Raw genomic sequence first — 15,472 nt, forward strand, 5'->3', positions numbered from 1 at the left:
TTTGTCTTTTCTAGTTGATCCAGAAACATGTAGGGCTCTTTAAGGGCAGGTCTGGCTCCAAAGTTCTTTCCAGGATCTGACCTCAGTTTCCTTAGATGCCCTCTCAGTGCAGTGAATCATTGATAGGCCTAACAGGAAGCCTTCAACTGACTGGTCACTGACGAGGTCTGTGTGCATAGCTCTGAATGCCATGCAGCAAAAGACAATTCCCCAGACTTTGTGCTTCACCTTCTTTCTCACCTCATCCTTCACTTCCTAGGGTCCAATTAAGGCCACTGTTGAGTAGTCGAATGGATTGGCTGGTGTTATACGCTCAGATGGAAGGTTACTGTACGGAAAGCCTGTAACTTCCTAAGCAAGACACATTTCAAAATAATTGTTTTTCAAAATGCAAGCACATTCAAATGTATGCCTTAAAGTCAACACACAGACTATTTGTTTTTCCCACGGCATCCGGAGGGTGTTGTCCCTCTGTCCTGTACTGCCAATATTACTCCATGTTTCTTAGCATCTTGTTGGCCCTAGCATATTTCTGTATGTCCTCTTTAACACATACATTTCTGCAGTGCACAATATGAGACATGTATTAACTAATAGGACCAAAATTTCTGTCCACACAACAGGCTGCTGTCAAACATCTTTGTGAACCTGAGCAGGGAGGTAGTTTATCGTCAGTGCCTTACTAGCATGAATAGCCTACAATATGATGACTAAATCATTTTACATTTTGAAATGAAATACATTTGAACATTGTTAAAGTATTCTGCTTTCCTAGTTCTCTATTGTTATTTTCATGTGCTGTTTAGATTGCAACATCCTGAAATTAAGAAGAGTAATTGATTGGTTGGTTTGATTTCTTGGTAGGTTTGTCGATGTAGTCATACAACATAATAAAAAGTGAGGAGAGGGAGCACAGACACTGTTAGGGACAGAGTTACCCATGATGGATAATGTTTCTCAAATAACGATGTTTTTTCTTTCAGGTTTGAATGAAACAAGTAATCACAGATTTACTCTCTTCTTTTTGACTTTACTGTGTTACTGTGTGATTTTGCTGGTAAATATTTCTGTTATTGTGATCATCATCATGGATAAAAACCTGCACGAACCAATGTATATTTTGATATGTACTTTTTGCATGAATGGACTTTATGTTACAACAGGTTTCTACCCCAAGCTTCTCTGGGATCTGCTTTCTCCTGTTCATGTCATCTCTTATTCTGGATGTCTTGTTCAGGCTCAAGTAGGTGGCTCATATATCGCCAGTGAACTTACTATTCTGTCAGTCATGGCATATGACAGATATGTGGCTATATGTCGACCACTGGAGTACCACTCTGTCATGTCAAAGCGAAGACTCATTTTGTTAGTGTGTTACTCTTGGATGACACCTTTTTGCACAATTGGTATAAGTACATTTCTAACATCTAGATTAAAGTTATGCAGCCCATATATCCACAAGTTCTTTTGTGTGAATTGGATGATTGTTAAACTTGCTTGTTCCCCAGCACAAACAAGAGTTAATGGCATAGTTGTATACATAATTATCGTTGTTTATTTAATTCATGCTTTATTCATAGTTCTATCCTACATGTATCTCATAAAAACATGTTCAAATTCTATAAACAACAGGGCAAAATTCATGCAAACATGTGTGCCACATTTGATCTCCTTACTCATTTTTCTTGTAACTGTACTTTTTGAAATAATGATTATGCACTTTGATCCAAACAATTTCCCTAAAACCTTTAAAAACTTTGTTGCAATAGAATATTTTGTCATACCTCCCATAATAAATCCATTAATTTACGGTTTCAAATTGTCCAAAATTCGAAACAGAATTCTGGTTGCTCTTACTTTAAAAAATACATGACTTTTGCCTTTTATACAGTATCAAAGAAACTTACACTCCTATGGCTGATGTTCTTCCTTAAATTTGCACTGTTTAACCAGCTGTGGCTGTTGGAGTTACATGTAATATCCCGTGTGTTTGCACGTTTAGCAAAAGTTAGCCTGAAGAATGTCTTTTTAGCTGAAAGTTTCCATTTCATTTAACTGAAATTGGCATTTATTTTTGGAAACAGGATTTTTTTTTTACATATTTGATGCAGAATTAAATATATATTGGTATCTTATTTTGAGATGCTCTAAAAATGACGATGATTAAGTGCTGTGCTCTTTATTAGCTTCATTTTGAATGTCCACATTATTCACATTTAGCCAATGGTCGACTCAGTTGTATAGTGATTCCTGTTGTTGAATGCATGTGTGCATATCTCAGCTAATTCATGCAAAACATTTATATGACATTAAATTTTCATTTATCATGCTACTGTGTGCAGTGATGTGTCTACATGTATTTATTCTGCAATACAGAAAACAACCTGCTCCTTCATATCCAAGTCCTCATAACTGCATAGATCATTAATTGATGATGATGATGACTATTTTTCAAAGGATATGAGATCTCATAGCCTCAGTTTTTTAGCATGATGTCATGTATGTAACAAATGGATTTTCCAGACATTGTTTCCATCAAGAACTTTTTTTTATTTTAAGTAGAGAAGTCATTTTAAACAAAGTCAACTTGACACAATTTTCAGCTATTAAGAAATGAGCTACTTAGCAAACAAGCTGCAACAAATTCCAACTGGTAAGTCTGTCACAGTTATCAGGGGAAACTGACTGCATACATGCGTATGCATACATGTGTCAATCTCAGGGCAAAGGAGTGGATGTTCGTTAATGTAAGTTTCGGCCCACTGAGTCGGCATCAGCATGTTCTATAAAGAGCTGAAGTCATGGCGTCAAGTCCAGACTAGCTTATGTAACTCAAATGCAGGTTTACCACACAGAATTGTTGATAATATTTGAAACAACACTCAATTACACACCGGGGTACAAACAGGATTGTCTCCTCTCACCACTGATCATCAATATATCATCATATCCGGTTCAGATGATGTGTTACAAAAAAACATGAGTAGTAGTTATGTGCTCATTTTCAATCAGTAATTGTTTTTTTTTTTTTGTTTTTTTTTTTTTAGCAGCTAGGTAGCAATCCAACAACATGAATTTCATTTTTGCTCAAGAATTCTGCTCTACAAGGGCCATAAAGTTCTGTATTGTTATTTTTATTTGCTTCTTTCACAGTAGATTGCAGCACCCTGAAGAAAAAGAGGGTTGATTGGTTGGTTTGGTTTCTAATGGTGAGTGTTGATGTCGTCAGACAAGATATTAAATAGTGAGGAGAGAGAGCAGACACTGTTAGTGACAGAGTTACTCTTCACAGGAGCAACACTTTTTCTAACCATGATGGATAATGTTTCTGATATAACAATGTTTTTCCTTTCAGGTTTAAATGAAACAAATAACCACAGATTTATTCTCTTCTTTCTCACTTTACTGTGTTACTGTGTAATTTTGCTGGTAAATATTTCTGTTATTGTGACCATCATCATGGATAATAACCTGCATGAACCAATGTATATTTTACTGTGTACTTTTTTCATGAATTCACTTTATGGGACAATAGGTTTCTACCCCAAGTTTCTCTGGGATCTGCTTTCTCCTGTTCATGTCATCTCTTATTCTGGATGTCTTGTTCAGGTTCAAGTAATTGCCTCATTTGTCTTCACTGATCTGTCTATTCTTTCAGTCATGGCATATGACAGATATGTGGCTATATGTCGACCCCTGGAGTACCACTCTGTCATGTCAAAGCAAAGGCTCATTATTTTAGTCTGTTTCTCTTGGATGACACCTTTTTGCATTTCAGGTATTAATGTGTTTCTAACATCTAGATTAAAGTTATGCAGCCAACATATTGCCAAAATTTATTGTATGAATTGGATGATTGTGAAACTTGCTTGTTTTCCAGCTGAAACTGCAGTTAACAGCATAGTTGTATACATCACAGTTTTCATTTATTTATTTCATGGTATATTCATAGTTCTGTCCTACATGTATCTAATTAAAACATGTGCAAATTCTATTGAAAACAGGGCAAAGTTCATGCAAACATGTGTGCCACATTTAACCTCCCTACTCATTTTTCTTGTAAATATACTTTCTGATGTCATCTTCATGCGATTTGGTTCAAAAGATTTCCCTCAAGCCCTCAAAAACTTTGTTGCATTAGAATATCTTGTCATACCTCCCTTATTAAATCCATTCATTTATGGTTTCAAATTGTCCAAAATTCGAAACAGAATCATGGTTGTCCTTACTTTAAAAAAATAAATGACTTCTGTCTTATTCATTAAGGAAACTTAACTATGTCTGATGTTGTTGTTTAACCAGCCGTGTGCTGTGGCTGATGGAGTGACATGTAATATCCTCAATTACACGCGACCTTGTTCATCCTTGAAGAATGTCTTTTTAGCTGAAAGGTTCAATTCATCAAACTAAAACTTGCATTGATTTTTGGAAACAGGATTTTTTAAAATTAATTTAGGGTGCTGAATCATATCTCATTTGGTGATGCTGCTAAAATGATGATGATTAGGTGTTTCAGTATGAAAGTCCACATTATTCACATTTATACAATGGTCAACTCAGTTGTATAGTGATTCCTGTTGTTGACCATGTGTGCGCACATCTCATGTAATTCTGTCACACCGTGGTGAGGGGTGTCTCATTCTGGGTTTTTGTTTCATGAACTTCCTGTAATACTTCTCTCATTTCAGGTTACTTGCCCTTCCTCGTGTGTCACCCATCTGATTGTCTCCCCTGATTCCTGATTGTGTCCACCTGTTCCCCATTACCCTCATGTTTTATAGTCTGTGTCTCCCTTTGTCTTGTGCCAGAGTGTCTAGTTCTACTGTGCACCTCAGCCTTCTGCCACAGTCCTTGTCTCGTTGGAGTGATCTTTTGTTTGTAATTTTCACAGCTCAACCTGAAAGCATAGTTTTGTTTATAGCTGTTTGCTTTCCTCCGTTGGAGTGATTCTTTTTTTGTAAATTGTAGTGTAATTGCAGTGTAGTTTAGGTCATAGGTGTTTTGTTTGCCTCCGGTGGAGTGATTTTCTGTTATTACTTTTTGCCCTCGTTTGAGGTTTACTTCTTTTAGAGCGGTTGTGTTTTCTTACCTCCACATTTGTGCGTGTGTGTTTTTTGCTCTTTATTAGCCTGCCTTGTTTTCTAGATTATATTAGGTTATTTTCTACAGCCTGTTTATCTGTCACTCTAAGAGCTCCAAGAATTTCAGAATAAAAGCCTGCCTTACTGTTCCCACTCTGTATCTGAGTGCTCTTTCTAGTCCAGGCTTGACAGTACACTCTGGCCAGAATGGACCCAACAGAGACGGGGCGGATGACGGAGGTCCTGCGACCCCAAGAAGCCCGTCTATCCCATCAGGACGAGTTCCAGATGGCAATGGCTTCTCACCTGGCCACACTCTCTTCCCAGCTTCAGGGTCTGCTCGACCAGCTCGCCCAGCCAACCACAGCAGCCCTGCCTCCAGCCGCCGCTGCCATGCCGGCTTTGACCAGGCTGATCGTGGGGGCTGGTAGTAAGTTGGCCCCCCAGAGCAAATCTCGGGGGAACTGGGATTGTGTAGGACTTTCCTTATTGACTGTTCAATTCATTTTGAACTAACCTCTCATGCTTTCCCCACTGCCCGATCCAAGATAGTGTTCATGATCTCCCACCTGACCAGAAGAGCCAAAGCCTGGGCCTCAGCGTAATGGGCCCGGGGCCCACCACTCTGCAGTTCCCTCACAGATTTCCAGGCAGCATTAAAGAGGACTTCTGACCTGGTCACGACCAACCGGGAAAAGGCGCAGGAGCTGAGCAGATTGGGACAAGGCGGTGATTCCGTCTGCGACTACATCATCCGTTTCCGGTACCCTGGTAGCGGAGTGTGGGTGGAACTCCACAGCCCGCTATGACATGTTCCTGAAGGAGCTGGCCTCATCCCCTTGGATCTACCCCCCGATTTTGACTCCCTCATCGCACTTGCCATTCGGACCAGGAACAGGATCAGTCAGCTCAGACAGCAGGGGAACGGAAAATCCGCGGTGAGGGTAACAGGGCTGGTAGGCCCCCTGCCGTTCGTCGTTGGAGCAGCATCGTCACTCCCCCTCAGATGGAGAGGGGGAGCCCATGCAGCTGTGAAGGGCCCAGCTGACGCAAGGAGGAACGAAGGAGGCGACAGCTGGAAGGCCACTGCTTTTCCTGCGGGGAGTCTGGTCATCTCGTCGCCGCCTGTCCAGCCAAAAGGTCCGTGGTAAGTCAATTCACAGCTTCAAGGTCTGTTTCATGCACCCTCATGACCATCAAGGTAAGCCATCACACTGCCACAGAGCTTGAGGCGCTCATAGAGTTTGATGAACTGGGGCTTGGCGGAGGATCTGGGCCTTAAATCTGAACTTTTAGTTAAGCCCATCAAGGCCAAGGTGCTCAATGGAGAGGAAAGGTGAACCCACCCACTTTTATATTCAAGCCGCCTGTTCATGCTCTGATTTTGTGACAGCCATGGCTGTTTCGCCACAACCCCCATGTAAATTGGAGAACTGGGAAAATCATTGGGTGGGGGGAAGACTGCGCTGGGGATGGTCCTGACATTTCAACCATGCCATGTCCCTCCCTCCACTTTGACCATGTGACTCTGCCATCAAGCTGATCCCCGGCTCCACCATCCCCAAGGGCCACCTGTACTCAGTGTCGGGGCAGGAGAGGGAAGCCAGGAAGGAGTACATAGAGACCTCGCTGAAAACAGGGTTGATCCACCCCTCATGTGTCTCCCCTGATTCCTGGTCATGTCAGCTTGTTCCCAATTATTCTCATGTGTTTTTAGACTGCATCTCCCTTTGTGTTGTGCCAGAGTGTCTAGTTCTACCATGCACCACAGCCTTTCGCCACTGTCCTCCAGTGCCTCCGTAGGAGTGATCTTTCAGTTATTGCTTTTTGCCCTCATAAGAGATTCCCTCCTTTTGGAGCATTTTCGTTTTTTGTAGGAGTTTTATTTTGTTACCTCCACATTTGGTGTGTGTGTGTTTTGTTATTAGCCTGCCCTGTTTCCTAGATTTGTGATTTTCAGCCTGTTCATTTGTCACCCTAAGAGCTCCAAGAATTTCAGAATAAAAGCCTGCCTTACTGTTCCCACTCTGCATCTGAGTCCTCTTTCTAGTCCAGGCCTGACAAATTCATGCAAAAAGCTTAATATGACATTATTGCACACCACACTGTGCAGTCACAATTCACACTTTTCCTCCATGTATTTAAGAACAAAATGATTCTGTTCCATTTTTGCTGACGTTGTCTCACTGGGTCTACACACAGGACCTTTTGTCTCTAAGAACAGCTCTCCTTCAAAATAACAAATGCCTGAAAAATGTGAAATAAAGATCACCGTATCCTCAGTCCTCCTTAACGTTAATGTTACACAGGAAGAATGTGGGGACATTTTTTATCTGCCAGGCTGGGGGGGGTGTTGCTTCAGCACCGCTTGGATTAGTTTAATAAAACAAATGCACTATTGTAGAATCTGTGTAAAAGAGGCTCATATTAAATTCAATATATGTTGACAGGAGAGGTCCTGAAATAGGGCAGTTAATTATCCCTTGTTTACAGGGTAACAAAACTAAAAATGTGTTCATCTTGTCCACTCTCCTATATTATAAATAGCCTACTATGAAGTGCCTGTTTTACCACTGCTTGAGAACTACTGTAGATCTGGTTTACACTCCATCAACCCCAGCTCAGTATGATCCAAGATAGCATGAGGTTTGCTACCACACATTAGTTAAGTTGGACAACTTTGTCACATGGTGTGAGCGGAACCATCTACAGCTCAATATGACAAAGACCAAGGAACTTGCTGTGGACCCGAGGAGAAGGGAGGACGAGTTTCCATCCAGAGCTCAGTGTGGACATCGTGGAGGATTACAAGTATCAGGGGATCCATATTGATAATAAACTGACCTAGATAAAGAACACTACTGCCCTCTGTAGGAAGGGACAGAGTCATCTCTATTTTCTGAGACGGCTGAGGTCCTTCAACAACCTTCTGCCGGACTATGATCAGGATGTTTTATGAGTCTGTGGTGGCCAGTGCTATCCTCTGTGCTGCTGCATTCTGGGGCAGCAGGCTGAGGGTAGTGGACACCTAAAGACTGAACAGACTGATCCGCAAGGCCAGTGACGTTGTGGGAATGGAGCTGGACTATCTGATGGTGGTATCAGAGAGGAGAATGCTGTCCAAGTGGCATATCATCTTGGACAATGGCTCCCATCCGATCCATGATATGGCAGTCAGCCACTGTAGTACATTCAGCACGAGACTGATCCCGCCAAGATGCACCACACCACTAACTTAAACAGTGTCATTTGATAATAAATGTGATGTATACAGCTGTAGATGTTATCTCTCATTCTGGATGTGTTGTTCAAACTGTAATAATCTACTCGTATGCATTCAGTGATCTGTCTATTCTCTCAGTCATGACATTTGGCAGATATGTGGCTATATGTCGAAACCTGGAGTACCACTCTGTCATGCCAAAGCAAACATTCATCAAGTCAGTGTATTTCTCTTAGATGACACCTTTTTATGCATGATGAGGAAACAGAGACTGGGTTAAGCATGGGGGTGCACGACAAAGACGAGAATCAATCATGGATAATGTCTCTCTTATAACAACATTTTTTCTTTCAGGTTTACATGAAGCTATGAACTACCGACTGGCTCTCTTCTCTCTCACTTTACTGTGTTACTGTTTGACTTTGCTGATTAATGTGACTGCTATTGTGACCATCATCTTGGATAAAAACCTGCATGAACCAATGTATATTTTACTATGTAGTTTTTGCATGAATGCACTTTATGGGACAACAGGTTTCTACCCCAAGTTTCTCTGGGATCTGCTTTCTCCTGCCCATGTTATCTCTTATTCTGGATGTCTTGTTCAGGCTCTGGTAATATACACATTTGCCTGCGTTGATATGTCTATTCTTTCCGTCATGGCATATGACAGATATGTTGCTATATGTCGACCACTGGAGTACCACTCTGTCATGTCAAAGCAAAGACTCAATAAGTTGGTGTGTTACTCTTGGATGACACCTTTTTGCATCGTGGGCACAAATATTTTTCTAACATCTAGATTAAAGTTATGCAGCCCATATATCGCCAGGCTGTTTTGTGTGAATTGGATTATTGTTAAACTCGCTTGTTTCCCAGCTGAAACTATAGTAAACAACATAGTTGCATACGTTACAATACTAATTTATGTCTTTCACGGAATTTTCATAGTTTGGTCCTACATGTATCTCATTAAAACATGTGTGTATTCTGTAGAAAAGAGGGCAAAGTTCCTGCAAACGTGTGTGCCACATTTAACCTCCTTACTCACTTTTCTTGTAACTATACTTCTTGATATAATGCTTATTCGATATGGTTCAAAAGATTTACCTCAAGCCTTCCAAAACCTTACTGCAACAGAATTTCTTGTCATACCTCCTCTTGTTAATCCTCTAATTTATTGTTTTAAATTGTCAAAAATTCGAAGGAGAATTTTCTGTGTTGTCACTATCAAACCTGCTTAATATGTACATATACTTATCTTATCTCCCGTGTCTCTGCTTTTGGAGAGATTCAGAGTCCCATCATTGCCAAAAGTCTTGGCTATTATACTAATGTCATGAAACATCCAGAGTGTAGCTTTTGAGTTAAGTTGTGTGCAGAATTAACTCTGCAATTGAAATTAAAAAGTCGTATGGTCAGACCTTGGACAAACTTGCTGCTGAAGGCAAGATCAGTTTTACTCTTTTATTCAGGGCATTTTGTCATATAGACAGTGTTAGCCCTCACAGCTTTTCACATGCGCTTCTGACAGTGAAACATACAGTTGGTAAATGTAAACATTTATAAAAATAAATATAAATTCTAATATGAATAGAAATCTCATTATAACCATAACCTCTGTGTTGCTTACCCAAGTATACTTTTCTGTAAGATGAGCATCCAAACAGAACTCTCTCAGAACTTAACTGTTTGATCTTGAATTTTCATTTATCATGCTCATCATACAAATTCAATTCTGCTCCGTTAGTTCCAAGTCTTTATGGTCACATGGCTCATCAACTGATGAGGATGCTGACTTTTTGCGAGAGACATGTAGCTTTTTGACTTCAGTCAGTTTAATATGACATCATGTATGTAGCAATTGCATTTTCAAGACATTTTCTCCATCAATAGCTTATTTCTTGCATTATGTTATATAAAATGTACAACTGTTGGTTTGTTATATAATCTCGGTTGTGTGTTGAAAAATGTATCATTTAATTGAACAGGCCAGTGAACCCTTAATTAGCTCAATCAATGGATTTGTTTCAATTGAGTGTGTACCATTTCTGATCTGGTGTTACAATGAATGTCCTTGTGCAAATTTATTCAGAGGTAGCTAAAAACTAATGTGTCTGCCCCAGAAAAGATTTTTTCCTCGAAGACTTAGAACACTTTAAAAGTGTATAACATTAAAAACGGGTTCAATATTTACCCAATATGAAAGTCATTTTGTAGACATTATAGCTTGTCTGTCCATTTCCTGCCTTCCTACTGCATATACTTCTCCATGTTTCTTAGCATCCTGTTGGTCTTAGTGTGTTTCTGTGTTTACTTTTTTAATAGCCTATAATATGCTAAATAATGGTTTCACATCTTAAATTATACATTTTACAAATAGAAATGTTACCTGGTTGGAGAATATGGCATGATTCTGTCATTCCTCTTAAAATTAAAATTTCTGCGGGGCATGATAGGACACATGTATTAGACTAATAAAAGTTACATTTAGACAGGCTGTTCTCAAACGTCTTTGTGAAACCGGAGCGAGGAGCTAGTTTATTGTCAAAGCCTTATTAGCATAAATAGCCAACAGTGTGCCAAAGAAATAATTTTCCATGTAATAAAAATTATACATTTAATGGTAGTTAAAAACTTCTGCTCTCCATGTGCCATAATGTTCGCTATTGTTATTGTCATGTGCTGCATTTACAGTAAATTGCATCACCCTGAAAATAAGAAGATCAGTTGATTGGTTGGTTTAATTTCTAAGCTATGTCGATGTCGTCAGACAAGATATTAAAAAGTGAGGAGAGAGAGCAGACACTGTTAGTGACAGAGTTACTCTTCACAGGAGCAACACTTTTTCTAACCATGATGGATAATGTTTCTCAAATAACGATGTTTTTTCTTTCAGGTTTAAATGAAACAAATAACCACAGATTTATTCTCTTCTCTCTCACTTTACTGTGTTACTGTGTGATTTTGATAGCAAATACCTCTGTTATTGTGACCATCATCATGGATAATAACCTGCATGAACCAATGTATATTTTACTATGTACTTTTTTCATGAATGCACTTTATGGGACAGCAGGTTTCTACCCCAAGTTTCTCTGGGATCTGCTTTCTCCTGTTCATGTCATCTCTTATTCTGGATGTTTTGTTCAGGTTCAAGTAATTGCCTCATTTGTCTTCACTGATCTGTCTATTCTTTCAGTCATGGCATATGACAGATATGTGGCTATATGTCGACCCCTGGAGTACCACTCTGTCATGTCAAAGCAAAGGCTCATTATTTTAGTCTCTTTCTCTTGGATGACACCTTTTTGCATTTCAGGTATTAATGTGTTTCTAACATCTAGATTAAAGCTGTGCAGCCAACATGTTGCCAAAATTTATTGTATGAATTGTATGATTGTGAAACTTGCTTGTTTTCCAGCTGAAACTGTAGTTAACAGCATAGTTGTATACATCACAATTTTCATTTATTTATTTCATGGTATATTCATAGTTCTGTCCTACATGTATCTAATTAAAACATGTGCAAATTCTATTGAAAACAGGGCAAAGTTCATGCAAACATGTGTGCCACATTTAACCTCCCTACTCATTTTTTTTGTAAATATACTTACTGATGTCATGTTCGTGCGATTTGGTTCAAAAGATTCCCCTCAAGCCCTCAAAAACTTTGTTGCATTAGAATATCTTGTCATACCTCCCTTATTAAATCCATTCATTTATGGTTTCAAATTGTCCAAAATTCGAAACAGAATCATGGTTGTCCTTACTTTAAAAAACTAAATGACCTCTGTCTTATTCATTAAGGAAACTTAACTATGTCTGATGTTGTTGTTTAACCAGCCGTGTCCTGTGGCTGATGGAGTGACATGTAATATCCTCAATTACACATGACCTTGTTCATCCTTGAAGAATGTCTTTTTAGCTGAAAGGTTCAATTCATCAAACTAAAACTTGCATTGATTTTTGGAAACAGGATTTTTTAAAATTAATTTAGGGTGCTGAATCATATCTCATTTGGTGATGCTGCTAAAATGATGATGATTAGGTGTTTCAGTATGAAAGTCCACATTATTCACATTTATACAATGGTCAACTCAGTTGTATAGTGATTCCTGTTGTTGACCATGTGTGCGCACATCTCATGTAATTCTGTCACACCGTGGTGAGGGGAGTCTCATTCTGGGTTTTTGTTTCATGAACTTCCTGTAATACTTCTCTCATTTCAGGTTACTTGCCCTTCCTCGTGTGTCACCCATCTGATTGTCTCCCCTGATTCCTGATTGTGTCCACCTGTTCCCCATTACCCTCATGTTTTATAGTCTGTGTCTCCCTTTGTCTTGTGCCAGAGTGTCTAGTTCTACTGTGCACCCCAGCCTTCTGCCACAGTCCTTGTCTCGTTGGAGTGATCTTTTGTTTGTAATTTTCACAGCTCAACCTGAAAGCGTAGGTTTTTTTATAGCTGTTTGCTTTCCTCCGTTGGAGTGATTCTTTTTTTGTAAATTGTAGTGTAATTGCAGTGTAGTTTAGGTCATAGGTGTTTTGTTTGCCTCCGGTGGAGTGATTTTCTGTTATTACTTTTTGCCCTCGTTTGAGGTTTACTTCTTTTAGAGCGGTTGTGTTTTCTTACCTCCACATTTGTGCGTGTGTGTTTTTTGCTCTTTATTAGCCTGCCTTGTTTTCTAGATTATATTAGGTTATTTTCTACAGCCTGTTTATCTGTCACTCTAAGAGCTCCAAGAATTTCAGAATAAAAGCCTGCCTTACTGTTCCCACTCTGTATCTGAGTGCTCTTTCTAGTCCAGGCTTGACAGTACACTCTGGCCAGAATGGACCCAACAGAGACGGGGCGGATGACGGAGGTCCTGCGAGCCCAAGAAGCCCGTCTATCCCATCAGGACGAGTTCCAGATGGCAATGGCTTCTCACCTGGCCACACTCTCTTCCCAGCTTCAGGGTCTGCTCGACCAGCTCGCCCAGCCAACCACAGCAGCCCTGCCTCCAGCCGCCGCTGCCATGCCGGCTTTGACCAGGCTGATCGTGGGGGCTGGTAGTAAGTTGGCCCCCCAGAGCAAATCTCGGGGGAACTGGGATTGTGTAGGACTTTCCTTATTGACTGTTCAATTCATTTTGAACTAACCTCTCATGCTTTCCCCACTGCCCGATCCAAGATAGTGTTCATGATCTCCCACCTGACCAGAAGAGCCAAAGCCTGGGCCTCAGCGTAATGGGCCCGGGGCCCACCACTCTGCAGTTCCCTCACAGATTTCCAGGCAGCATTAAAGAGGACTTCTGACCTGGTCACGACCAACCGGGAAAAGGCGCAGGAGCTGAGCAAATTGGGACAAGGCGGCGATTCCGTCTGCGACTACATCATCCGTTTCCGGTACCCTGGTAGCGGAGTGTGGGTGGAACTCTACAGCCCGCTATGACATGTTCCTGAAGGAGCTGGCCTCATCCCCTTGGATCTACCCCCCGATTTTGACTCCCTCATCGCACTTGCCATTCGGACCAGGAACAGGATCAGTCAGCTCAGACAGCAGGGGAACGGAAAATCCGCGGTGAGGGTAACAGGGCTGGTAGGCCCCCTGCCGTTCGTCGTTGGAGCAGCATCGTCACTCCCCCTCAGATGGAGAGGGGGAGCCCATGCAGCTGTGAAGGGCCCAGCTGACGCAAGGAGGAACGAAGGAGGCGACAGCTGGAAGGCCACTGCTTTTCCTGCGGGGAGTCTGGTCATCTCGTCGCCGCCTGTCCAGCCAAAAGGTCCGTGGTAAGTCAATTCACAGCTTCAAGGTCTGTTTCATGCACCCTCATGACCATCAAGGTAAGCCATCACACTGCCACAGAGCTTGAGGCGCTCATAGAGTTTGATGAACTGGGGCTTGGCGGAGGATCTGGGCCTTAAATCTGAACTTTTAGTTAAGCCCATCAAGGCCAAGGTGCTCAATGGAGAGGAAAGGTGAACCCATCCGCTTTTATATTCAAGCCGCCTGTTCATGCTCTGATTTTGTGACAGCCATGGCTGTTTCGCCACAACCCCCATGTAAATTGGAGAACTGGGAAAATCATTGGGTGGGGGGAAGACTGCGCTGGGGATTGTCCTGACATTTCAACCCAGGGGGAAAATGTAGCAGTAATTAACCTTGTTTCTGCTAATTCTGCCACAGACTCCGAGAACCTGGACCTGAGCTCAGTGCCTCCCTGCTACCACCACCTCCAGGAGGTATTTGATAAGACTAAAGCCATGTCCCTCCCTCCACTTTGGCCATGTGACTCTGCCATCAAGCTGATCCCCGGCTCCACCATCCCCAAGGGCCACCTGTACTCAGTGTCGGGGCAGGAGAGGGAAGCCAGGAAGGAGTACATAGAGACCTCGCTGAAAACAGGGTTGATCCACCCCTCATGTGTCACCCGTCTGATTGTCTCCCCTGATTCCTGATCATGTCAGCTTGTTCCCAATTATTCTCATGTGTTTATAGACTGCATCTCCCTTTGTGTTGTGCGAGAGTGTCTAGTTCTACCATGCACCACCGCCTTTCGCCACAGTCCTCCAGTGCCTCCGATGGAGTGATTTTTCAGTTATTGCTTTTTGCCCTCGTAAGAGATTCCCTCCTTTTGGAGCATTTTCGTTTTTTGTAGTTTTATTTTGTTACCTCCACATTTGGTGTGTGTGTGTTTTGTTATTAGCCTGCCCTGTTTCCTAGATTTGTGATTTTCAGCCTGTTCATTTGTCACCCTAAGAGCTCCAAGAATTTCAGAATAAAAGCCTGCCTTACTGTTCCCACTCTGCATCTGAGTCCTCTTTCTAGTCCAGGCCTGACAAATTCATGCAAAAAGCTTAATATGACATTATTGCACACCACACTGTGCAGTCACAATTCGCACTTTTCCTCCATGTATTTAAGAACAAAATGATTATGTTCCATTTTTGCTGACATTGTCTCACTGGGTCTACACACAGGACCTTTTGTCTCTAAGAACAGCTCTCCTTCAAAATAACAAATGCCTGAAAAATGTGAAATAAAGATCACCGTATCCTCAGTCCTCCTTAACGTTAATGTTACACAGGAAGAATGTGGGGACATTTTTTATCTGCCAGGCTGGGGGGGGTGTTACTTCAGCACCGCTTGGATTAGTTTAATAAAACAAATGCACTATTGTAGAAT

At 41.3% G+C, this 15,472-nt stretch overlaps 4 protein-coding genes across 4 annotated transcripts; all 4 read left to right on the forward strand.

Annotated features, from left to right (window-relative positions):
• The first annotated feature begins 940 nt into the window (after positions 1-940).
• On the forward strand, positions 941-1,873 carry LOC119026163 (olfactory receptor 1020-like). The gene has a single exon (XM_037110325.1). The coding sequence runs from the start codon at positions 941-943 to the stop codon at positions 1,871-1,873; it is 933 nt and encodes a 310-aa protein (XP_036966220.1).
• A 1,433-nt stretch (positions 1,874-3,306) lies between these two features.
• Positions 3,307-4,242, forward strand: LOC119025995 (olfactory receptor 1D2-like). The gene has a single exon (XM_037110047.1). It carries the CDS (start codon positions 3,313-3,315, stop codon positions 4,240-4,242), a length of 930 nt encoding a protein of 309 aa, XP_036965942.1. The 5' UTR covers positions 3,307-3,312.
• A 4,376-nt stretch (positions 4,243-8,618) lies between these two features.
• Positions 8,619-9,548, forward strand: LOC119026166 (olfactory receptor 142-like). The gene has a single exon (XM_037110328.1). It carries the CDS (start codon positions 8,619-8,621, stop codon positions 9,546-9,548), a length of 930 nt encoding a protein of 309 aa, XP_036966223.1.
• Positions 9,549-11,160: 1,612 nt separating this feature from the next.
• On the forward strand, positions 11,161-12,090 carry LOC119026170 (olfactory receptor 142-like). The gene has a single exon (XM_037110331.1). The coding sequence runs from the start codon at positions 11,161-11,163 to the stop codon at positions 12,088-12,090; it is 930 nt and encodes a 309-aa protein (XP_036966226.1).
• The last annotated feature ends 3,382 nt before the right edge of the window (positions 12,091-15,472 follow it).

The sequence above is a fragment of the Acanthopagrus latus genome, chromosome 9, assembly GCF_904848185.1.
Source record: "Acanthopagrus latus isolate v.2019 chromosome 9, fAcaLat1.1, whole genome shotgun sequence".
Classification (NCBI taxonomy): domain Eukaryota; kingdom Metazoa; phylum Chordata; class Actinopteri; order Spariformes; family Sparidae; genus Acanthopagrus; species Acanthopagrus latus.